We start from the raw sequence: 27695 nt of genomic DNA on the forward strand, positions 1-27695 counted from the left end.
TTTCATCTTCCATAAAAACTACATCATTGCACACATATATATATATGTAGCTGCAACAAATCAGTTATATGTTAAAGCTATTGAAAGACACTATAAAATAGCCCTGCTACAAGAACTGTATGTTGTGGATAATAAATAACGTTTGGGGAATCCTGATGAAACTATGGATTTTCAGTGATGATAAAAATTATCCTCAAGCAGCAATTGTTCTGTTTCACAGAACTCCAGCAATGCTTTTGTACGCCTCTTTGAATATTGTTGCAATTAAAATGATAATTAATAATAAAAACACCGTCCTTATCTCAGTATATTGTCCTCCAAGCGATGACTTGAACAATTATTTGCATGGCATCAATAGCATTCTTGACTTGAATGAAGACTGAAATATCTGTGGGTATTTTAAAGCCAAGAATTCATCAAACCCCAGACACAAGGCCATTATTAAATTTTGTTCGATAAATAACTTGAATGTACTTACTAATCTTAATAGCCCGGCTAAGTTTTCATGTGCCAGAACTGAAAATTGGATAAATCTGACCATTGTGAAATCTTTATTTGGATTCTGAATTGGTCTGTTTCCATTGATATTTCATGTAGTGATCATCGCTATAATGAGCTCGATCATTTACATAACTCTCCTAGAGAGGAGCCTTGTGAACGATTTTATAGTTTGAATTTGAATTGGTTAGATTTCCATTCAGAATTAGTTTTATTAGGCAAGTTTGTGAACAAAATATGGAAAATATATCTCATTTAAATCTTTATATTAAAGAGCTAATAAATTCAATAGTGAATATGAAAAGCTCTCGATTAAAAATTGTGATTGTTGTTTATGGTATAAGAAATGCTAATTTAGACACCTGTTATTTAAGTGTTCCACTATGAAAAGTATTGTACAAAGATTTATCCCTAATATTGTTAAATTTAACCTTAAGTGATTTATGTAAAAATGTAGTGTCTAAATTAAGATTGTCAAATTTCATAAAATATGTGTCTGTAAACGAAATGGAATTGTATATTGAATGAGTTCAGGATATTCTGTCTTTTATTTAAAACTAAAATGTTCATATTTATATTGTTAATATATTCTTTTGTACATGTAAATAACATGTATTTTATTTTTTATTACAAAGTTTGTAATTTGAGTGTTATTTGTCGGAGTTGCTAGTAGATTTCACCACTCTTTAGAGAAGAAGATCTGTAGTAGTTTTTTTTTAAAGTAATTTTAAAGCAGTGTGGTTGCTGTTTGTGGGCCTGGACGGTCCCGTTTTAGTATTTAATGTCTTGTTTATAGCTCTACTAAGCACTATTAAGCCCCTAATGGTGGTACAAATAATTTTGAACAGACATATATACACTGAAGTGACAAAAGTCATGCAATATACAATATGCAAATATACAGATGGCAGTAGTTTCGCATAGAAAATGTGTAAATGCAAAGTGCTTTGGCAGGGCTTTCATTTGTGTTCAAGTTATTCATGTGAAGAGGCTTTGACGTTATTATGGCCGCACGACGAGAATTAACAGACTTTGAACTCGGAATGGTAGTTGAAGCTAGACGCATGGGTCATTCCATTTCGAATATCATTAGTAAATTCAACATTCCGAGATCCACGGTGTCAAGAGTATCTAATTTCAGGCATAACATCCCACCATGGACAGGGCAGTGGCCGACCACCTGCACTTAACGACCGAGACCAGCGTCGTCTGCATAGAGTTGTCAATGTTCACAGACTAGCAACACTGCGTCAAATAACCGCAGAAATCAATGTGGGACGTGTCCAGTAGGACAGTGCGGCGAAATTTGTCTTCCTTGGGCTATGCCAGCAGAAGACCGACTCGAGTGCCTTTACTGACAGCACGACATCGGCTGCAGCGGCTCTCGTGCAATTCAAACAATGATGGGATTTTTATGGATGACAATGCGCCATGTCACCGGGCCACAATTGTTCGCGATTGGTTAGAAAAACATTCTGGACAATTCCAGCGAATGATCTGGCCACCTAGATCGCCCGACATGAATCCCATTGAACATTTATGGGACATCATCGAGAGGTCAGTTCGTTCCCAAAACCCTGCACTGTCAACACTTTCACAATTATGGACGTCTATAGAGGCAGCATGGCTCAATATTCCTGCAACTTGTTGAGTCCATGCCACGTCGAGTTGCTGCACTTCGCCGGGCAAAAGGAAGACCGACAAAATATTAGGAGGTATCCCATGACTTTTGTCACTTCAGTGTATATATGTATGCATGTATGTTACACATACGCATGTAAAGGTGGTGACCTAACATCTATAGCATCTCTTTATGCAAATATGTTATAAACACTTTTCATTCTTTAAACTTAAATTGAGATAATTGAATGCAATTGTTATAAATGCTGCTACATAAAGTATCTGGCAAGTATTCCATATATATATATATATATATATATATATATATATATATACTTTTTTGTTGTTATTTTAGACAATGGAAGTAATCAGCAAAGTCATGCAAGAAAGCTGGAAACAAAATCCAGGAGCACGACTCACAGCTCTCAGAGTGAAAAAGACTCTTTCAAAATTAGAAAGTCAACATAAAAATGGAGAGCTTGTCTGAATTGCAATGAAGTTATTGTTTTGGAAAGTTTATCCAAATGATGAAGGATTTCAAAACTGTGAGTCAGATTAATGGCTAAACCTCCTTGTAGATAATATTGGTGCCTTTACTTCGAGAAAGTGATGAGAACTTAACCGGGTATGTCCTCAACTCATCACAGTATAGTTCTGTAAGAAAAGTATATCTGGTCCAGGTACAAAATGAGTTGAGGGCTGCTGCTCAATTGTGTTCTGTGTTTTCTTAAGTCCATAAGGCATTTATAAGAATTTTATTGTCTGTTTATAATGACATTCCCTTTCATAGTCTGGGTTTCAAATTCATTGAAATACTGAATTAAATTCACTGCATGAGTGATGTTAAGGGAAAAAGCTGACAATCTTTTATTTTTTTCATGAGCAGCTAGGTATTGTTTTAAGAATGCAGTTTTAGTTCAATAAATTTAAAACTATTTGTTTATTACTTAAAATTTAAATGAGCTGAAAGCAGATACGTACTTCTTTTAATAAGTATATAGCTATTAGATTTCATTGTTATATTTTTATGTAATTTCAAACTGGTGAAATTTGCCATACAAATGATCAAAATATAGATCTGTGTTTTTGTTATTAAAAAAAAAGGTAGTCTTAATTTACTTGCATAGATGCCTGCATTTCATTTGTAAGCATTAATCTAGTGCTTTAAAAGGTCTTAAGAATCTCTTGAATTTTATATTTTCTGTTTAAACTTATTGGAAATTGGGATCTTTAATAGGGAATATTTTAATTGATCTGATATAAAAAAAATAAATAATAATAATAATAATAATAACTTTATATTCTCTGGCTTCTGTAAAGCCGATTTCAAATTTCTTCTTTTTAGCAGTTCATTGAACTCTCAGAATGCATTTAATGAATTATTTAAGTATATTTTCAGAGAAGGAATTTAATAATATGTTTAGAAATATGAGAAACTGTTGGTGTAAGTAATTTTTACTAAAATGATGATTTTTAAGTATGTTTATTCTCTCTGTGCGTAAGTATGCACACAGCTACCATCCATTTTGCTAAAATTGGGAAATTTGTTAAGTTTTCAAACATTCGAATAAAAAAAAATTTCTTCTGTGCTTGGATTTTCATCAGTGTAATATTTTAAAAGAATAGAAAAGAAAATTACGAAATCAAATTATTTTAGCCTCAAAGTATAGTTTAATATTTAATTTTTATTGTAAATTTAAATTTTATAATGTTTCATGTTAAAATCATATTATAACTAGTTTAATAACCCGAATTATGCCTTTAGTTTTAAATCATGTTTGCCAGTTTGGAGAGTTGTTCTGATGTCCAGTTTTTTCAAAAACATCCCTGTTTTGCATTCTTCAAAGTTGGCTTTTGTCTATGTGTATGTTAATCACTTTATATATTTTTTACTCTTTGAGATGTACTTAATTTCCAAAATTCATTAACAATAGCTGTTTCTGAACTGAAATACAAAATTTAATGTATCAGTGCTGGAAAATTTATCTAACTGCAAAATTTATTATTAGTACAATCATTAGCACAAAATTATTGGACAGGTTTATTTGTAATCTGAAAAGCATCTGCACTTCATTTGATCTGAACTTCTAAGGGCACTACATTTTTAATAATTTAAAGAACTAGCACTGCTTTTTGGATGCAGCCGATAATAATTTTATTGTATTCCTGAAGTGGAAACTTCTTAGCATTTCAGAGATGCTACTGCTATCATTATGCATATTTTATCTTCTGGAAGATAGAAAGTATTAACATTTAACCATTTCTCAGGAAATATTTGTTGCAATTCTCATATAGTAGAAAACCATCAAGAGAAAAATGTGTTGCTTTAAGTTTTATTATTATTATTAAATAAGAGCAAAAGTCTGACTAGAAATTGCTTTATGATGGAATAATGTTGCACTTATTATTTTATTTTTATTTTTATTATTATTAAACAGATCACTTCAAGTAGATTTTATTCTGTAAACTTTATTTCTAAGGATTAATTCTTAAACTAGTAAGTATGTGGTAACTGTTTAACTAAGTTGTTAAATTGGAATTAAATATGAAAATTAGATTTCAGTATTTTATTTGTTTTAAAGTTTCAGAAATTTTGATGTTTCTCTTCTTTCACACAATCAGAAATTTTCAGATTGCTATTCCCCCATCTCTCTCTCGTTTTTAAGAATTTTATTTTTTTGTAAGATATTTCTTTGCATCTATGTTAACGTATTTTAAATTATGTGTTTTAAAGAAATGAACTGCAGGATAATATGCAAGTGTAATGACCTTTTCCTTTTGTTTAACTTCTTTATTATTGTAAGCTTATTGTTATGTAGAAGTTTAGAAAATTTTGATTAGAGTTATCAGTTTCATTCATTATTACCAGTGAATTTAACATGAAATATGAAACTTCTCATTGCCGTGCAATGTTATCACGTGCCAATTACAGCCATCACTCATGCCCCCTTTTTTCTTAGTAATGTGTTAAGAAAAAGAATAGTGGTTGTTGTGCGGGTAAAGTGCAGCTGTGCTGTACTGGGCAAAAAATAGTACCTATTCTTTTAAAATGTGTAATGTAAAATTCACCTGAAGGAAGTAGTGTAATGGCCCTTAACCTTTTTACAAATTGACTTATTTATTATAATTTTTAATACAAAAAATCTTAACAATGTATAGATTAGTACCAGTTAAATTCACTATAAAATAAACATAAATGCTGTTCTGTATTTATGTTTGCTACTATATATGCTATTGTGTGCATTTAATAAAAAGCTTAATATGTGATTTTTTGTAAGTTATGGCAATGGTAATAAATTAAAGTTTATATCTGCTGATTTTTTTAAAAAATATGTATATACAGTGAAAACTCAATTTCATAGATATTTTAAAAACATCAAATTCAGAAAATGTTTTTTCAAAGCTATAAATAAAAAGAAAATTATTCTGATATTTACATATTGGATGAACTGAGAAAGCTGAAACAAATCATTCCCTTACCCCCCCCCTTTTTTTTTTTTTTTTTCAAATTTTTTCAGTGAAAAATCAATTTAATAGATATCTTCAGAACTGCATTTTAAAAACATCAAATTCGGAATTTGTTTTTTCAAAGAGGTAAAATGAAAAGTTGGAAAAGTATTCTGTTATTTACATATTAAATGAAACTGAGAATGAGAAGTTCAAACAGTTCATTTGAATTTTTTTTTCCCCCAATGTCCTTAAAATAAACATGGTAATTTTTTGATATTTTTTCCTTCTTATCTTGAATACCAAACCTTGGAAAATTTTTCTTTAGTATGCTTTATTTTACAGAATGTTACAAGTACCATTATTGGATTTGTCATCTTTATAAATGTTTGTCTTTCTTCAAAAACTTAACCTCCCCCCTTTTTTAAGTTAGATCATACAACTGATTCTTGCAGTGTTTCAAGGAATCGGTGCTTCCTGGAATTTTGCTTAAATATCCAGTGATCTTTTCTTCCTTCTTTCTGATTGATTGCCATACCTTCAGCTTAACTATGCATGCAAATATTTTCCCTGTCATCATAAAAGACTTTAAACTAAAACCCTGCCATTCAAACTCATTCTAGAAGAATGCATTTCTAGAGAAATTGCCTTTTTGTTTCCCTTTCATTGACATGATACTGATACTATTTTTCAAGCTGCTAATGAAAATAAAATTTTCAAATCTGGAGATAATGTAAAACAAATAGTAATGAGACTACTTTAGAGTAGTAGGAATGAGATAGTAGTAAGAACAAACATTCTTACAAATAGTAGGAATGAGAGAACATGTCAGGGAAATTACATTCAGATTTGTATCTGAAAGTAATATTACATATCGTACCATGTTTCATCAGTATAGAAATTTCCTTTGGAGATATAGATCAGGTTTTGTGGTCATCATTTGCTCTTTAAACCATGAAAATGCTGTAATTGATTTAGTTTGCACTGGGAAGTTTGAAATTTAGTAAAGTAAAATAGGAAAATAAAATGCATTGCAAGAAACTTTAACCCCTTCATATCGAGTGTATCATATATGCATTAGCAGTTAATCATCTTACTCAATGGCATGCCGCTTAGCGCAACTCACCTTGAAGATGTTGTGTTGTTTAGTACTATCTCACAAGATGGGGTATTTCACGTCACTAAGCCTAACTTTTAAACAAAATTTATTATAAGTTTTTTTATCAATCATTTTGATATTTTCTTTAATTTAAAAAAATATATTTGTCTCATCATGATGAAATGTAAAAAACTTACTTAAATGTATATCTAAACATATGTAAAACATATTAAAGTATATGATTAAATATTATAGCATAAATGATTCAGAAAGGAGGTAGTGTGTGATAATCTAGTCGCTATCATTTCATTAGTTATGAAACACATTTTCAGGTCAAACTTTTTTATTATTCCCAGCAGAATAATATCCTTATTTAGGCAAACATACAGAATATGTTGATTTTGAATGGAGTGGCATTTTCTCTCATCTTTTGTGTATAGAAATTATTAGTTTCTTCAACCATTATGTTCATTAGATCATAAAAAAATGGTGAAAAAATCAATTTCATTCACACAACTTTGAATTACTTCTGCAATTTCTTTAAATTCATAAAGCTTCAATTATTTAACAGATTGAGATCATGATGAGTTATCTACTGGTGGTGTACTTTCTGATTCATTTAGATGATGGTGTGCTGGATTGTGAGGTGAAAGCAAAACAAAATTCCAATTCAGTCTCTGAAAAAATTTCACTATCCTCATTTAAATCTAAAGTCTTTGGTGTCAGATTAGTCAGTCATGGGCTCGTTTACAATTCGAATGTACTCATCTTCTGTTAAAAAGTTCTTTCTCTTCGATTTACAAGTTCTCTTAGACTTCACTATTAGCTCTCTTTACCGGTACAAAAAACCTATGTTTGTTGTCTAAAGGAGATGCAGACTGAATACATATGGGATTCCTTAAAATCCACAGCTTCACTCCCAGTCTTCCCATAGAAAAAAAGAAATATATTGAAGCACTTGAAACTGTTCAGTGTTTATATCATGGGAAGCCTCAACACCTGTCAGGTGAGTTCTTTTACTTTGTATCATCTGCTCATACATCTAAACGAATCACCAGAATCAGAAAGTAATTTATAGATGCAAGGTCAACTACGTATATGTTCAAATAAGCTAACTGTAGTGGACACGAAGCACCATCTAGTGATTTTAAAAAATTCTAAAAGAACATGTATGTTTGAAAGTGCATGTATGATACACCCATGTGGAAGATCAATGCAAGCAGCAATGCACCATTCGTCACCTGGCTGCTAATGACATATGGGATTGATGTATATCTGACACACCCATCTCTAGACTGTTTTCAATTTAGCAACATGCTATCATAAAGGGTTAAAAATGAATATAAACGGAGAATTTGTTATGCCCTTTCATGCACAACTATAGTAACTTCATTATTATTACATGAAATGTGGGAATAAATGAGATTTTACTATATTTCATAATTATTCATTTCATTTTTTATTATTAATTTTTTTCATTTCTTATAATGCTTGATTTCTGCATATAAATACTGACATTAAACTTAGTTATTGTTGTTGTCAAATGCATTCATGTTAGCAATTTTCGCACCACTATTATATTGTTGGTTCACTGTTGCTGTCATCTTCAGTGATCAAGTTCCTTTTATTTAGCACAAGAAGATAGTAATATTGTTAGGTTTCACCATTTTATGCTTCACAGCTCCTTCCCCCCCTCCGAAAAAGTGCTTTATTTTATTATGTGTTTAAGAGCATATCGTGTAATTTATTATGTCTTATGTTCATTACAAATTTAATAAAATATACATGTATAAATTCATCTTACCATTCAAACTGTCATTTATTATTATTATTAATTTTTTATATGAAAAGAAACTTTTAAAAAAATGCAACATTAAAAAGAGTAACAAAATACGTAATTTTCAGTTTAGAATTTTTTTAATTCATTTTAATGGTTAGGAGTCTTTTAAGTATTACATAATTTCTTAAAAGGTGCATGCTTTGTATATAATTGTTTGACAAATAGTGCAGAAGGTGTAATTTGCAATATATTGCAAGAATTGTAATATTGAAAATTTGCTTACGTAATGTGTAACAAAAGGTTAAGGGCCTTTTATTGTCTGTAGATTCAAGAAGGATTACACACTGCCAAGAAATTTTTTTTGCTTTATTTTATGCTGTTCTTAATTTAATATATAAGTTAGGATAAAAATTATAAGTGATTTATGTTTGAAATTATCCAGTCTCAGTAAAGGAAACAACTAAGGTCAGTTAGATGCTTCTGAATACTTGTTTATATACTTCATCATTTTTTGCTTTAAATGAGTTCACATTTAAACAAGTTAACATATTTACAAGTTTAAACTTTTAAATATGCTTTATTGATTTAGCTTTTCAGTCCAGGATATTTGATTATGTTTTCTGTATATCTTCAATACATGAACATTACATATCAAAGCCAAAATTAACATTGATGTAATCTTTCATTGCTGACACATACATATATTCATGTTAATGTGTAAAGTTTTGCTGTTTGAGAACTGCAAACTGACAGCTTTGAATTTGAAAGCTATTTAGAAGGCTTGTTATTGAACATTTCCTTAAAATGAAGTGTTTATTTCTTTCTATATGTCTTTATGTTGTTAAGATAATGTTGAAGAACTGATGAATGATACTTAATTTTTATGTGTCCAGAGAAAGAATTTTTTGATAAGTTTTTTAAAAATGTTTTGAAAAATATTAGTAATTTATTTATAATAGGCTGATATTTCATTTAATGTATAATTTTCTTTTGTTGACATACTTTGTATATGTATACAGTTTCATGTATGGTATTTCCATTACTGTCCTTCAAATGGCAAGAAGGAAATAATCTTTGTCTTGAGCAATACTTTGTGCCAAAAGAGCATAGATCACTGTCTGATTTTATAAAGTATTTGTTTTCAGTTATTTATGTAAAAGTATATTCACTTTCCACGCTACTTTAGTTGCAAATCTTGATTTCTGTTTTATATTAAGGTGTCTAAAGCAGTCTAATATATGATGCATACATATCTTATGATATAAATGAATCCCCTGATTGTATTTTAAAACTCAGAATACTAAAAATGGTATTGGAATTTAATATTTAATGCTATTACTTTTTATGGATAAACATGGGAATTCCTGTTGTGAAATATAAATTCTTTATTAGTCTATCCAAAAACAATGGGAATTTTTGTTCTTTTTTCATTTTGGAAGTTGTAAGCATAATTTTTATTTTGCATTTTAGAATGTTATCCCTTTCCAATACTTTCATATCCTTATATTCATTTTTTAAGTTTATGTTATTAGAGCGAAAACTTAGTCTCTTAAGTTTTTCAAATCTCAAAATAAAAAATGTCAAAATGGAATTTAAAAAAAATATTTTTAGGCATGTATGTGTATGTAAAGTAAAGGTATAAATGAAATATATGAGAAAACACTTGTTTTGAAAAGTGTCTTCTCATTATTAACATTGTTAATGTAGTTCTGCTAATTAATACTCAAAATATATAGACTTTTTAATTCTTATATCTATCATCTGATGAAATACAAGTCATCATTACACCTAACGTAAGTTTTTTTGCTTTTGTTAATTAATATGCTCAGATTAATTCATTTTCATCAACTGAGTATGACTTTTACAATAAGAAAAGCAGAAATTGTGTAATAGATCTGTATTGTGAAATTAGCTTTACAGAAATCTAAGTTTTGTCATAGAAGTAATGTCTGGAAGGCCTTTTAGGAGGGAAACTTTCTTGTATTCACATTATATACAGGAAAAAATATGGAACCAGCTCATGCATTAACCCCTTAACTGCCGCGGGCGTATATATACGCCTTGCTCAGCCGATGTGTTAACTGCCCCAGGCGTATATATACGTCCTTCCAAACAGCTATCATTTGCTTTGCGCTGCTACACCTAAAATTATTCGCAAAGTTAACGCATCGGCTGCGCATCTGGGGCAGTTAACGCATCGGCTGAGCAAGGCGTATATATACGCCCGCGGCAGTTAAGGGGTTAAGAATCAAATTTGAATCAAACTATTAGTGTTTGGCACTCTTATACACTCGGCCACTGGTGAGCTAATCGGGAAAGACTTACTGAAAATATAAATAAATGGAGGTAATAATATGTACACAAGTTAACATCTATATAAATAGCGTTTTAGAAAGTATGGTATGATGTGATATTTAAAAACAAATAGTTTTAATTACAAAGCATGTATCTGATTTTAATTCATGTATATCATCTCTGTTGCTGAAATAGGTTGTAGGTTGGGGGGAGGGGATTTTTCAAGGTGGGAACTAAATATGTTTGCAAGGATTTAGGCCAAATGGATATTTTTTTAACACATGCTCATATTCACTCTCTAATCCTGTGCAGTATTTTTTGCAGATGTTATTTTCTTTTTGAATAATTTTTTTTAAAAGCTTTCAAGTATTTAAAGTAGATGAAATTTATATACCTATTTAAAGGTAAAATGTATAGAATGTAAATTTAAGGAAGTTATTTAGTAGGGGTTTTTTTATTATTATTATTAAATAGCTGTTCAAAAAGCAAGGAAATTTTTTTAACATTCTCCAATTTGTTTATTCAGAGAAATTCTCTGATGCTGATTTCATGTATTGCTTCAGCAACAATTATGTGAATGAAATATATTTCCATTAATAATAGTAACAATATTTGTAATATTTCATCATTGTGATAGGGTATAAAAAGTAGTTTTAAAATTAATAATTATTGGTTATAATTGTAAATATTAATTATATTATAAAGTGCCTTTCTAATCTTAATTACAAAATTATTCTTTTCATTAAAAAATAGTTTTGATACTTATTTAAAGTTAAATGTTTCAAATACTTAATTTCATTTTTTTAAGTAAGTCATTATGCTTATATCAAAACCTCTGCAATTTTTTAATATATTATCGAATTAAGATTTGATAATAGAAGATTTGTAATTAACCTTTCGTATGAGCTGCTGGTTACTTTATAGCATGAAAGTATGTTTCTGTGATATAGTTTCATTTTGAGGTAGGTATTATATAAAGCAATAAGAGCTGTCTGCTTAAACATTTTGCAAAATTTTAGAAAATTCTGGTCTTTATTTCCTTTATAAATGAAGAAAATTATAAAAATGCAAATGAAGCTTCTTCAGCTGAATTTAGAAATGGGATCCTAGGTGTAATTACTAGTGCATAGTATTTTTAACTATTTAATCACTTTTAGGCTTCATTTTTGAATAATTATGTAAAATATCCCATGTTTATCTTTTTCAAAAAGTAACTTCAAGTTAAAAACATTACCATTCTTTTTTCCTGTTGCACATGAAATTCCGAATTTAAAATCTGAACAATCTTTTTTATCTCATATGTAATATTTTTTCCCTTTCCAATAATGGAAAAAATCAAGGGGAAATATATTTTGCAAAATATTATTTAAAAAATTCTATAATTATCAAAAGTATTAAGTCTGAAATATATAGAGATATATATCATTCTTGTGGATCATATCAAAAAAATGCACTTAGCTATATTTCATCTAATGCATAAAAATTCTGAACGTTGCACAAGGTGTTGCATATCTAAATTTTTTATTTAATATTTTCAAAGCTCCATCATATACTGTTTGTAATTGCTAAAGGCTGCTTTTGTTATTGTTCCTGGAAAATTATTTATAGATAATTTTATGTGCCATATATTATTTAGTACCTTATATATTTTCACCCTTTAATTTTTCACTCATAAATGAAATTTATTTGAATGTGTATATTAGTGTAGAATTTTGCTACTGTCGTTCAAGTGGTTATGAAATTATGTACTTCAATTAATTCTCTGTATGTAAGTTACTGTGGTTAATCAAAATGAATTAGAACTAAACATGCACATTAATACTTTGCTAGGTTTTGCAATACTGAAATGTCAAGGCTTGCTGATGTATAATTTTCAGCCTGTTTTCAGATTATTGTGTGTATAATATTTTTGCTTTTTCAAAGAATCACATGTTTTTAAAATTTGTGATTATTTTAGCTTTTCTATCACATATATTCAATGTATAGTTCCCGAGAGCTTTTATTTCTTTTATTGTATATAGAATGAATAGTCTGTTTCATAATCACTTGGTTCAGTATGATTGTAAATACGTATACACTCAAAAATCAATTTTATAGTTGTGGGCTTCCTTTGTAAAAAAAAGATGAAAAAAATTAAGGTTTTTAATTCATGTTGATTGTTGAATCAACATGAGAACTAATGTATAGTAAATAAGAGCAAAAGTTATATTTCTATAAAAAATAAAACAGGTCTTAATGCATCATTTCAGATGAATAAAAAGTCTTGATTTTATTCTATAATTTGGTTTGTTTATGTTGCATATATGATTGGGATTTCAGTTAAGTTATAAGAACACTTACAGATAGACACAAGGAACATTCATATATAAACAGGAATTGATTATTATTGGAGGAATAAGAATCAGCATAATTTTTGTACATTTCCTGGAGTTCGTTAACTTTATTTATCAATACAATGATACAGCATACTTTTTTATGATAAAAATCTGCCGCTGCAATACAACTATTCCACCTCCCAGAAAGCTTTTTAATTTCATAAAAATAAAAGTCTTTTTGACTTGTATGTTAACCCAGTTTCGCACAACATCAATAACCTGCTCGTTACACTTGTGGTTCATTTTCATATTTCACTTGGCCTTCTCTAAAGGACTTGCACTAGTCTAGATTAAGTGACACACACTACCAAACAGATTTAAGTCTTGAATAAATATGTGATAAAATAACATTTTTATTAATAAAAAAATAAAATGATGATTCACTCTGCAACACGTGTGAATAATTTGCTTTGACATTTTGATTTATAACTAACAAGAAAGATGAAAGGAAAATTAACATTACTATTGACATGTTCAAAAACATATGAATCATGAAATCTGTCAAAAATGCCAATAACTGAACGACAATATATAATAATTGACACTTTGAGATTATATGTATCTGATGATACAGACAAATTAGGACACTATTAAGTATTCCTTCAGTTTGATTTGTCACAAAGAACTTTTCCAAAGTTAATTTTCTGTTATCAATAGAAAATTTTAAATGATATTGAATACTTAGTTCGACTTCCCAGAATCTTCCAAAATTAGGTTGATCACCTCAGACAGATGTCTAATTTTATCATTTATGCAATTTTTTATTATGGCCTATAATAAAGGTTTTTGCATTGCCACTGAATAATATGCTACTTTTCCTCTTTTAAAAAGTCGCAAAAAAGTAACATAGCAATAAGAGATTTAGACAAATGAACACTGAACAACTCTAGCATTGTTACAAAGCAAATGTAAAACAACATAAATTTAATAATAAACTGCCTTATTAAAATTTTTGTCGTGATAAGAAAACAACCACAGAAGTCAATGCCTAGACAAATAGAATGGGTAATTCTAATTTTATTTACTCTATGAGGCGAGTTAGTTTCAAATTGATTTGTGATAGTTAGCTTAGTCTTTAAACACGTAACATAAAAGGCAGTGTTCTCAAACTGGCAGCCAACAAATACATTTCAGTTATATATTTGTTGCAAAGATTTCAAAATTTTACTTATTTGAAGTCCAAGTTACATTATTTTCATTAAAAAGGAACATAAGTAACGCACCAAAAAAAAAATCGATAAATCGAGGTAATTAATTTACTGTGTGATATAAATTTTATTCAAAGATTTTGAAGATGCAGATTTTATTAACTTTTAATCGTGCTTGTCAAAGCTCGGTTACGAATCTTTGCACTAAAAATAATCATTTTGTTTGGGAGTACATTAATATGTGAAAAGCTCTTTTTCACAGGTGAAAATTATTAAAGAAAGAACTCGATTGACCAATGAGTGTCTACAATCTGTAATGAAAATAATTTCTAGTGATTTCTCTCCACGGCTATGGACTTCATCATAATCGAAATGCCATCATGTGTCAAACTGTGGTGAGAGAGAAAAAATGCGCGTTTTTATTTATGCATCGAAGAAATATTTAACAGATAAGAGAAATTAACTAAATTGTCATTATTTATACTCAAATTTTGTTCCACTTGAAAATTTGTCATAATCTGTTTTAGTTTAAAGTATGTTATTTAAGGATTAATTAAACATGTTAAAATTATTGTAAATGACCGTCCAGTCTGAAAATTTAATATTTGCATGTCAATACACTTGAATTAAAAGAGTAACCAACAAAAATGTCTTTTAGGTACAAACTTGAGATTTCAAAGAGAAAATAAATATAAATTTGAATTTTTTCCATTTTCAATGTAATTATTATTGTTTATGTATGATTTGATAAATAGTTACTTAATGAATTTTTTTTTTTTTTTTTTTTTTTAGTAAAAAGTGTTTATTTTGTTTAAAAAATTTTTTGATCCTTCGGCTGTTTTTACGAGGTAACCAAAAAAGTTCTTGTCATTTCTGATGTGACATTGGAAAAGTGAACCAACCCCAACATAAAAGTAGTCTCCAAACCTGGTGATGACGTGCTTAGGAAGAAAGTCCGGACATTGACCAAGAGTATAAAAGCGTGTTGCATCGGTACTTCAAACATACATCGAAAATATCTGTAAAAAGCCAACCAGGCAATAGGCAGTATCTACGCATTCACAGGGAGAAATTCTAAACTTAGTCTTACTACAAAAAGAGTTATATATCTACAAGCTATCTGCCCAATTTTACTATATACTTCCCCAGCGTGGGCAGGAACTGCAAGAACTCACCGCAAAAATATACAAAGAATTCAAAACAAGGCTTTCCAAATAATTACAAATGCACCTTGGTTTGTACGAAATTAGCACTCTTCATAATGACTTAAAAATTAAACCCATGGACTCTGAAATTCTAAATAGTCGGTGGTAATGTATATATTTCGTTCTCTTCTTATTTAGCCAAGATTTTACTTCATTTTATTTACTTATCTTCACAAAGCGCTATGGACTTTCGTTCCTGCCAAAGCAGGTAGACTTTGTGTGTAAATAGTTTTTCATTGTACTGCAAATTGTGTTTTTCATCATTTTACTTCATGCCAATAATTGTTTATCAGAAGAATAAATTTTATGAAATTTTAAAAAATGCCTTACAATGCATCCTGCAAGAGATGGTGCCTCATTTTTTCAAAGTTCACTTAATCTACAGATAGTGGCACACGAGCCTCTCTCGCTAGTAATCTCTGAGTTCTAGCACAGTATGTGCACTAGTACTTTCCATTTTATTGGATACAAGTTACTCGATTCTTCACACAACACATTTAAAAGTCAAGTATAATATATTGGTAAAGGCCATTAATGGCCTATTGCCTCTTACTGAGTGATAAGATATAGACTTCAAGCATACCAACTGAGACAAATTCCTAGCCCAAGCTTCACATTGGTGCCCGTAGCCACTTGGCTGTCCTGAAATTCATGTACTCATTATCACGCTCTAACCAATGAACCTCCCTCCCTGGATTGGACCCTAAAAATCATGTAACTACTATATTCTCTCAGGATATTCCTGCCACAAAGTGTACTGTTCACGGTAGCTCATGGTTACCCCCTTCTCCTTTGTCACCACTTTGTCTCATGGATCACCATCGCCATAGATAGGCCAAAATCAAGTGCCGTTTGTGGCAGTAATTTCAACTGAGCTGGTAACATCGTGCCTTGTGTGATAATTCAGCAATAATTTAAAATTGGTACTGGTATTTCAAACATAACTCACACAGCAACTGATTGAAATGGATCATCAAAGGTGCTCATCGGATTTGTTTGCTGTATGATTTTAAAGTGGGCCTGACAGCAGCAGAATCAAGTCGCTGAATTTGCCATGCCTTTAATGAACGATGGTTCCAGAAGTTCAGGTTCAGGGGATATGTCTCTTATTGATGCGCCACAAGCACTGGACGATGGGGCGTAGAGAGTGACAGTAGCCAAACTTAGGGTGAGCTTACTGCGCACTTCCAGGTACAAGCTGAGCAAGTGGGCACCCCACTCACTGTCCCATGCAAACAAGCAACAGCGTATTGTTGCCTGTCTGTCATTGCTTACTCAGCAGCACAATGCATTTATTTGATCGAGTACTCACCAGCGATGAAAAGTGGGTCCAGTATGGCACACTCAAGCGTTCCAAACATTGGTTGTCACCAAGGGTCCCTGTGCCTCACTCTGCGAGACTTTCTCTCCAACCATGCAAGATCATCTGGTAGACAAGTCGCCAAGTAGTGCACTATGTGCTCCTGTCAGTGGGCCAACCATTACAACAGACCTGTACTCGCAGCAGTTGGAATGTGTGCCAGGCACTTGTGCATTAAGAGCCAGCATTTGTCAATCGTAAGGGTGTACTCCTGCTTGACAATGTGAGGCCACATGTGGCTCAGAAAGCCAGGGACAACATCCAGTGACTGGGCTGGTAGACACTACCCCATCCACCATACTCGCTAGACCTCGCGCCAACAGACTACAGTACAAAGTCCGAAATCCGGACGTCCATTATCCGGAATGATCTAAAATCCGGACCTCAAAGCCACAAACTTTTTTTTTTTTTTGTCGTTTTGGTACGTTTTATGCATGGGCATTTGATTTTTCCTTCCATAATAAAACGTGGAGATTTTCACTTAAAAAAATTCCGATTTTTAATTTTACTTAGACACTAAATAAAATACATCGTTATGAAAAAACAATCATATAAGCATACATTTGTGAGATTAATAATTTGGCTCCGCTGCTGAGTGTGCTTGGCATTGCATTTCAAACCGAAACATTCATCTATTTTATATCCCTGGCCGATCTGGCGAGTCATTATATATTATATTTTGCTTTCAACACCGCATGTTTATCAATACATGGCAGCTTCAGTAATAACTCATGCAGTGATGTCTAATTTTTTTTTTTTTTTTTTTTTTTTTTTTTATATTAGTAATTGAATAACAAGAGTAAGGCAACCTTTTCTGCTAACATTACGCTTGGCGATGTTAATAGATTTTACAAATGCTCTAAGAAATGTAGACGAGAAAAAATTCAACAAAAATTCTTTTCATATGCTAAAGATAGATTTTGTTAATGAAACTCATAGGCCAAAAGATTACATTTAGTGCTATTTTAATTAAGAATAACTCATATGTTTGCTATTCCCAGAAGCAGCGGCAGAGTTTAGGGAAGAGACAATTTTTGGAATATGGGGAAGCACCGAGCGGCAAAATTAAGGGATGAGAAGTTTTTTATAATTTAGAGAGGAAAGTACTGGGATCCAAAGTTTAGGCGCGGTGAAAATTTAGAACTTAGGAAGGCGCTTTGTAGCAGAATTTTAAGACTGCACTAGGCGGTATCTAGCGCCGGCCCTAGATAAAGCCTTAAATATATGTGGAAGTTTATTTATTCAGGACTCAGATAGTTTTAAGCTTGTGCAAGAAATAAACGTAGGTATAGTAAATAATTAATACAATTCAGTATGCAATAGGAGCAAGACAAAATTTAGCGGAACAACTTGGCTTTCGTCGGCAATCTTGTGACACACAGCCAATAATGGATAACGGATGCTATTAAGCTAGACTAAAATTATCTTAACTGATTCTAAGGCATTTTAGTTAATATAGCAAACTGCACTGCTCTTTAATCTTCTAATTTGATTCAGCTTATTATTTTTTGCAGACTGTTATTATTAAAGCAATTTTATAAAAATTAAGCTTGAACTTTCGATTATATCGAAAAGAGCTTCCAGTTCTGGAGCTGCCAAAGGATCTACGAAGCGAAACCATGTTTCGATGTTCATTAAAGAAAAGGTGGAATTACTGCAAAAAGTGGATAACGGCATGTCGGTCTCAAAATTATGCGAGGAGTATGGCACTAGAAAGTCAACTGTATGTGAGATAAGTAAAAGGAACTTTTTGAATTTTTTATAGAAGCAACTAACTTTTATAATTTTTATAATTTTTATAGAATTTTTTATAGAAGCAACTTAACTAAAAAAATGTTTAATAAAGCAAACAAATAAAGCTTTTTTTTGTAAATTTTGATACCCTTTAGATCATAATTGTTCTTTATTTCATAAATTACGATTTCATATTTTTAATTGTATAATTTCTGCATGCCATCTTATCAGATTTAAATTGATGATCTATTATCCGGAAAAATCCCAAATCCGGAGTCCGACGAGTCCGGATTTCGGACTTTGTACTGTACCAACTTTTTTATTCCCTGGGCAACCATCTTCGTAGAAAATCCTTCAACAACCGGCCAAAGCTCTAAAAGGCCCTCACGGACTTCTTTGCAAACAAGACTCCTGAGTTTTATCGCGATGACATCGCACAGTTAGCCACTCCGTGGCAAAAGGCACTGGATGCCGATGGTGATTACTTTGAACATTAGTGGTGATTATTATTTGCTTTACGACTTTTTCTTTCTGACTGTCCAAAACGGAAAGATATTTTTTGGTTACCTTATAGATCGTGCATTCAGCCCACAGGCAGTTTGAGGCAAATGATATGAAGTATGACAATAATGTTCGGCTGAATGTGTTCATAATCACAGGATTCAGGGAAAACGTTTTATATTCCCTCGTCTATCGTTTACAATGCCTTTTTGACAATAACTGTACAGTTCCTGAAAACTGGGCGAAGTCCTCATTAGGAATTACATGAAGGACCCATGTCACATGACTTTAAATGTCTGAAACATCACAAAATCATTCTCTTAGTGCTCTTCTCAAGTACAGAAACAGAAAAAAATCTACCAGAGGAAGGACAGGTGAGTATGGTAGGTGATCGAGGGCTACAACTCCATAGGAAAACATAAACTGTTTCTCAACAAAGGCCGAATCTGGTCGGACCTTCCAAGCGGCTATAGCCCCAAATTACTCCTAAATTTCCCTAAAGGACGATGAGTAAGAGTTATTTTCTGGATTAAAATTCCAAAATGATCCTCCTAATATGAACCTTGAGTCTTTTTTTCTTTTAATATATATGGTACTTTAATTTTCTGAACACATTTCTAGATGTATGATTGTAATTAAAAATATCAAGACTATTATTTTTGGACATTTTAGTATTTTGTTTATAACTGTTTTTGTTTTTATGTTTGTTTATAAACATTTAAAAATTCTGCTTTAAATACATACATTAATAGGAGAAAATTTTTGATATTCGGAATGTAAACTGTTATTGTTTTATCATAAATCCTCAAGATCAAATTATTTGTTATTGAAAGCATAATACGTAGATGATAGAATAAATTGTCTTGATATTTTGATTTCTATTAGTTTAAATTTGTTGTGAAATTTTAAGAGTTAAATTTTGCTTCTCACTTTTTTTTTAAGTTGTTAGATTATAATTAAACGTAATTTACATATGATGACATTCTGACAAAAAATCGGAAAAGAGGATCTTGAAACCTCGGCTAGAAATTCAGGTGAAAAGGTCGGACCTGAGCTTAGGGTAATGGATCTAAGACAGCTGATTTCGGGTAACCTACGAACAGGAATTTGTATGTGACAGAGAGCGACATCTGTAGTATATTGTAATGTTTGAGCACTAAGCTAAATGTATTACAGTAGGCGCTCCTCTTTGTGCTTTATTTTGCATTTCTCAACCTATGCTAGGGTGAGAAACCCTACGCTCGGTGGTACTGTCATGCCCGCCGACGGATTATCTCAGTTTGAAGGTATGGTTCCGACAAGTTTATCATTTGCCCTATTTATTTGTTAAAAATTTTTAAATGTAAAATATATACGCATTAAAAATATTGCTGCTGGACCCAGGTATATTTCCTATATCCTTGAGGAAGTGGTTACGAACCTAACAAATGTCAGCCACAGTTTCTAGACAGCAGCCCCGAGGCCAGGTCGACAGATCAGGCGGCAGAGCCGTGTCTAGCAGGGATGCAGCGCGTAAAAATACGCGGGCAGCAAAAATAACGGGCGGCCCTTCTCTTGTGATACCACGACTAAATATTTTAAATTCATTGTAAATACTTGTCATATGTACAAAGTACTTTTTATACAATTTATCATATATAAGTACTTTATTAATCATTTGGGCGGCAATCTTAGAAAAGTATGTGGGCAGCCAATAGCCTAGGGGGCGGCAATTCTAGGAAAGTACTCGGGCAGCTAATGGCCTAAGAACGGCCCTGTCAGGCGGCATTTATTAAATCAAATAAAACACAGATTAAAAAATCTCTGTAAAATGTAAATGACACCAAGAAATGCATGAATACTATGTAAGATGCACATATGCAGAATATGCATAAGCGTCCATGTGATGGTAAAGAGACATGTATAAAATTCATACTATATACAAATACTATATACAAATGCAGAAAAATGAATATACAAATACAGAAACAAATGTGGTTTGGGCAACAGTTTTTCATTCAGTTGTATACTGGACTCCTGATTGTTGAAAATCAGCATTGTTGCCACTTGGAAAAATGAGAGCGATAATTCTGTGCAGTTTTTAAATCTAATGTTTCTCTTGGATACTGGGCGTTTGTTGAGAGAAGGCAACAGTTAATTTATTTATTAGGATAATTAATATTTTTATTAAGGGGCACTGTTTATTTCATTGTAATTTTGTTATATTTTGTTAAATTTGTGGGTGAGGTTTATTATTATTATTTTAATGAAGTTGTTCTGCAGAGTAAAATTTTGCGCAGTTTTTAAATTTAACGTTTGGTGTTCCATTCAGGCATTGTTCCGGTACATTCATTTAAAAGCCAGATAAAGGCTGGCGGCGTAGCTGCTAGTTGATAATAAAATAAATTCCAAATTAGGGCTTCCAGATGTCCATATTCGGGTGGAGGATTGCATTATTCAAAATTTGATGGCTCTAGAAACCGTCGTTTTATCACAATGCCAGAAACATCTATGCAAATTCTTCATTATTTAGTTTCTTTAAATATAATGCAGGGCTCTACCATTTGGTGGCAACAATTTGAAAAGTGGTATGCCGTTTAGTGATTCGATGAAAAATGCCAAAACGGAATTAATAGCCTTTCTGGGCCTTTTGGGCTTAAATAAATAAATGAATTTAAAAAAAAAAAATTTTTTTTTAATCTGAAAGGTTTCAGATTTTAAAATTACGTCCAAAGAGGCTTTTTTAACGTTTTGGTGTGTCACCTTTATTTATTAAATATCATGTTCTTCGCACTTAAACCGTAAAATTCAGTTCAACAGCAATAACGCAAAATAATTTTAAAATGAACATATCCTTAGAATTTCCGATACATAGTTCCACGAGCTGGAAATAGAAAAGTCCTCCCCCATAGAGTGTTGCCATTAATCGCTTTTAAATCGTTGAGTTTGTTAATCACAAATTCGTTAAAGTGGTACAAAATATGAAATAGGTAATAAAACAAATTCCAAATTTGGGCTTCCAGATGGCCATATTCCGGTGGAAACGTACGTTATTCAAAATTGAATGGCTCTATGTACCGTTGTTTTATCACAACATACATTTATGCAGATTCTTCTTTAATTTCTTTAAATATAATAGAGGTCGATAATATTTGGTGGCAACAATTTGAAAAGGGAATCGGACATTTATAATGAACCAATGCAAAATGCCAAAACGAAAGTAATAGTACTTCAGGGCATATTGCCTCTTCGGACTAAAAAATATCTGAAAGCATTCAGATTTTACATTACGCCAAGAGGGGCGTTTTTTTTTATCGTTTTGTGGGTTGCATTTATTTACTTAAACCACAAAATTCAGTTCAGCAGCAATATCGCAAAATAATTTTAAAATGAGCATCTCTTTAGAACTTCGGATACATAGCCTCGCGCGCTAGAGATAATTTCCGCCCCACCCCCTCGCACGTTGTTGCCAATGCTCACTTGAAATTGTTAAGTCTGTTAATAAAAAATTAATAAAAGTTTTACAAAATATAAAATATGTAATACAAAACAAGTTACAAACTCCAAATTTGGGCTTCCAGAAGCCCATGTTCGGATGGAAACATACGTTATTCAAAATTTGATGGCTCTACGTACCGTCGTTTTATCATAATGCGAGAAATACATTTATGCAGATTCTTCATTATTTAATTTCTTTAAATATAATAGAGGGCTGATGGCAACAATTTAAAAAGTGATTCGCCGTTTATAGTGAATAAACGCAAAATGCTCAAACTAAATTAATAGCCTTTCATGGCAAATTTCATCAAAACATACATGAGCAACAATAAGAATGACGCAAATTAAAGAATTTCAACTTATATTTATTTTCGTTCGGAAAATTAAAGGTTGGTATCTACAAGAAATTTCTATTCGGTCACTTTGTAATTCAAATGTCATGACAGCTAATTATTACATTTTCAGACAGACATTTATTCAATTTTATTATTTGATTATTTATAATAATTCTTAATATTTTGAATAAACCACTAAAGAACTTTCTTAAATTAAAATTAAACAAATTATGATAACTTATCTAGTGACACAAATAAGTAATGGCAAGTAAAGAGAATCTATAATGAAGATTTTAATTTCTTTCTTTTGCTTACTAAATTTTTCTCAGGCGCATGCAGAAAAATACGCATTATTTGTACATAAATAATTATAAACTTCTTTACTTCTGACTACAAGTTTCAACTACTACATTTCACGGTGTTTCTATTTTGATACAGTACATGACTTTTGAGAAAATTACTAGAAACTATCGTCATTACGAGTTGCGGATGGTCATCGGTTAGTCTGGTCACTCGGTCTCTTATTAGACTTATTAATTTTCAACAACACAACAAAACTATTCACATATAAATCTATTCCCAAAGAAAGCGATTATTCTTAGTGCAAAAATTCGTAATTGAGGGCATTTTTTTTTAACAAGTCCGAAAAAAGTTAACCAAGTCTGGATCTTCAGCTCTCTGAATAAGATTAATATCATAGTATAAGTTAATTAGCTCCATTTGCAGATTTCCTGGGCCATTACTCACGTTTATTTTTAATGGTAATGAAAATATTGTAGAATTGGATTCCAGATCATTAAAATATTAAATCTTTCTTCAAATTCTTGTCATAATAGTGTTAATTTATTTACGGGAAATGTATTCTCGGGCTGCATAAATCTGCTATGGTGCCGCCAGTTTGAGACAGTTTGAGAAGTGGTAGTTTTTTCTTCTTCCAAGAGCTGCTCTTTATTATGTTTTTATCCGTTATGAAATGGCATGATATAAGAACATCCAGGAATAGACTTTTGCATTATTCGGCTGAATCCCAAAACAATTTTTTTTGACTACATGTAGTAAAAACATTGCTGGAAACTTAAGTGTTACCTAGATGTGTATGTTTTGCATTTGTGATAAATCGAGTTAGTATTTTTTAGATATTAAATGTAGAAATTTGTAAGTTAAAAAAAAATGTTAAAATTTGATGCTTTTTAACGCAATCATTGCAACGAAAAGTCAGCATCTAGATTCTAAATCCAATCGGGATTTTGCCAAACTTACTGTACTTTCTTTATCAGGCTACTTTTGGTGCTAAAATTACAAATAGTTATTTATTTCATTCGAATGCTTGTTAATCGTTGTACTTCATCAATAAAAAAATTGGATTTTTTTTTTTTTTTTTTTTTTTTTTTGTTTTGTTTTTGTTTTATAAGTAGAACGAGTATAAAAATATTAACTCTAGAAAGATATATGCGTCAAAGTTACCTATTTGCCACCGTTAAATTAAATGCCTTGTTCTGATCTCTTTAACAGTGTTCTTATTTTCAAAGTAGCTATTCTCAATAAAAAGTATTCCAAAGAGTGTTCGTTCTTTGTTTATTGAAATAACTAACCCAGAGAACAGTTTTTTTTTATTATTGTTTTTTGTTTTATTTTATTTTATTTATTATGTTTTGCAAACACTTTTATAACAGTCAAAATGAGCGGATGGCCAAAGTTTGTTATCTCTCCAGAAGCATCAAATTGGCGCATATGTCTGTCTGAAAAGAACTGTTTAACTCTTGTCCTGTAATATAGAAAATCTGTATTGTTAAATGTTATTTACGAATCATTGTTGTTAAATTTCGCAGGTCTGCCAGTTAATATCATCTAGAAAGAATTAATTTTCTTCTTCATCCTGGAATTTCATAATATACACAGAAAGGCAGGAAAGTATTCTATGAAACGCAAATAAGGCGCTTCAAGCAGTTAAAAGATTGTCGCTCCAAAAATAGACCAACGGCAACGCGCTGCTACATCATTACCTGCCCAGGTTCAAAAGGACGATCATCTGCTAATACATCATCGTTTTAAACACCCTCCTAGCGTAAGCAAGGCATGGCAAACATCAATTTTCGGATTTTTGCCATTCTTTTATGTAAGATTCCACAGAGCTGTTGAAATGATGAATGAAAGAAGAAGCGCTAGCGCCGGAAATATGATTCTGTTTGTTTTGTTAGCTGGAATATGAAAAATGTTCTTAGTTCAATAAAGTTTCTTCGTTATTCATAGCTACGGTATCTGCGAGTTTTCGCTTCTATCTTTACTCATCAGCAAGCTTAAATAAAGAATTGCTTTCAAACTTATGCATTAAGATCTTTCTGCCCTACTTCCATACTGCATTTGCATACTTTTCTGTTTTGTATAATAGATTCGAAACCCTTTTTTAATCATAAAAGAATGTAATAATTTTTTACCAAAAATCACTCGAGGATTTAAATCTTAATTCCCAACGTGGTCTTTATCGACTGTACATGTTAAATCATCATCACGTAAAATCTGGCAACACCAATAGGATTAAGAACCACAAGGCTGCAGAATATTTCAGTTTTTTCTAAAGATCAATGGCAACATCTTTAAATCAGCATATTTTATTTCGAAATATATTCTCCGATCATGGCCCCTTCCCCACATATGCCCCTCATATGCCACATATCTACGGAAGTCGTTACTAGCCCGAGGGACATTGAGAAGGCATTCTGGGATTATTTAGATTATGGCAAAACACTGAAGGGATATCTGTTTTAGGAAAGGAATACTTTCTTGGAAGGTTTTTCTTTCAAGGGAAACTAGTTTATATTCACATTACGTAAGAGGAAATTCACCAAAACCTTCCATGCAGCCAGCTCGTTCGCTAGGATTTGAACCTGCGTTGAACTACGTATTAATTTTTAGATATTTCCACTTAAATAGAAATATTTAAGAGAATGAATGAAATAGGAGATAGCTATGAAAGTTAATGAAAATTATTATTTCTGAAATTTGAAAATAATAATTAGAACACATTCAAGGTTTAATTTAATTTAAATGTTTGTATGTAATATTAAAAATTTCATAAAACCAATGGCCAGCGGGTTTACTGTTAGGCCTCTCAGTTGGACTGTCAGTAAATAGGAACATTATTGAAAACTTTGGTTGTCTGATTACTTTCGAAATAAACTTTTAAACATTCACTTGGTCATACAAAAATTCCAGTTCTTCGCATGAATCGTAATAAATTTTATCAGTCGTTCTTTTCCATAGGTTGGTCCAAGTTGCATGTGGGTTTATTTCTTTTATTCGAAGGCAGTAGAGCCATAATAAACTATCACTCTAATATTCGAAAAATATACCATACAGTGAAGATGTGCATGTAACATTAAATTTCAAATGATACAGCAACTGAAAACTGGAGGTTCGACTCCAGACGAACGGGCTGGCTATATTTTTGCGGTATTCCACATGTGTACCGCGAAACAAGCCAGTTTCTCTTAGAAAGTCCTCCACGTCAGGTCAGGTACAAGTGTGCGGTGCTCGAAAACAGAATCATAAACAAAATTGGTACTGGTTCGGCACACTAACCATCTCGTCCCTTTAGGGTCCTCCACCTGGCAGTTCATTTATAGTTTTAAAAGGTTTATAAGGTGTTTGTTATGAAATCTCTGAAGACACATTAAGAGAGTAGAGTTTATGAGTACACAGGTTGAGGATTTGTTGGTGTAGCTAATCGATTTAAGTCTGTTAAAATCTTTCGATGAAAACCAAGAATATTTTAAATTTGAAAGCACAGTTAATTGGGGGTCTAATGTGAAATCTCTCAGTTAGAGGACATATAAGTGGGTAATAATAAGGATCTCCTCTTTTCGCACATATGCACAGATCAGTGACTGATAAATTTCTATCAGTGAAATATGTGGATAAGGGGCCATGATCGGAAAATATATTTCGAATGATATATTTCAAAATAAAATATGCTGATATAAAGATGTTATCATTGATCTTTAGAAAAACTGAAATATTCTGCAGCCGTGGTTCTTAATCCTATTGGTGTAGCCAGTTTTTACGTGATGATAATTTTAAGTTTTGTTTTAATGCAGATCTTGGCTATGGGGTTTTTAGTTTATCTTCTAATTATTCAAGCACAGCTTGTTTTGTGAGAATATCTGCTCTTTCATTGCCTTCACAATTATTTGATCCTTTAGTCAATGCTATTTTAAAGTTTTTATTACTAATCATTGTGGAATTTTGAATCTGTGCTGTTAGCATAGTGTTATGCTGTTGATTTGTAATCGCAAGCACTGAAGCATGCTATCTGTTATGGCATAGATGTTATTGGTTCAGACTCTGCTTGATTGCTCTTAGTTCTCCTTAATGTACATTATTGTTGTTACGGAGGTGGTCTTACCAGGTGAACTCGTATCTTGTTTGAGAGATACTGTATATGCTGCTACGAATTTTTCCTTCAACGCTGGTGGACAGTTGCTAAGGACGGATCCCAAACGGCTATATAGCGCGTAAAAAAGCAAGTGAAGTTGGATGCCAAGTGAAATAAAATAATACCAGAATACTAGGACTTAAAGATAATTTATTGTGCTTTGAAATCCAGAAGGGTTTGGAAGTGTTCAAGTGGCAAAATGGGCATTATGTGTTGAGTACGTAAAAGTGAAAAAATGCAGTTACGATCCGCAGGCATTCTGGAGTAAGATGTCAATACGGGATGTGGTCACCATGGAGGGCGATACAAGATTCCACACGTCGTGTCATGCTTTGCGCAACATTTTTCAGCATATGTTGGGATAATATACTCCATTCCTCTATCAGTAC

General features: G+C 31.6%; 1 protein-coding gene across 1 annotated transcript in view; it reads left to right on the plus strand.

The window, feature by feature from the left end:
• tkv (serine/threonine receptor kinase thickveins) overlaps positions 1-13019 on the plus strand; it is a 69927-nt gene extending 56908 nt beyond the window's left edge. The window contains exon 11 of the mRNA XM_085825019.1: positions 2474-13019. Within this exon, the coding sequence (XP_085681145.1) occupies positions 2474-2605 (132 nt within the window). The 3' untranslated portion in view covers positions 2606-13019. The remainder of the gene's footprint in view (positions 1-2473) is intronic.
• Positions 13020-27695: the final 14676 nt, after the last annotated feature.

Source organism: Stegodyphus dumicola, chromosome 1 (assembly GCF_044657685.1).
Source record: "Stegodyphus dumicola isolate Sdum_Otavi_A_Nest chromosome 1, ASM4465768v1".
NCBI classification, from domain to species: Eukaryota; Metazoa; Arthropoda; class Arachnida; order Araneae; family Eresidae; genus Stegodyphus; species Stegodyphus dumicola.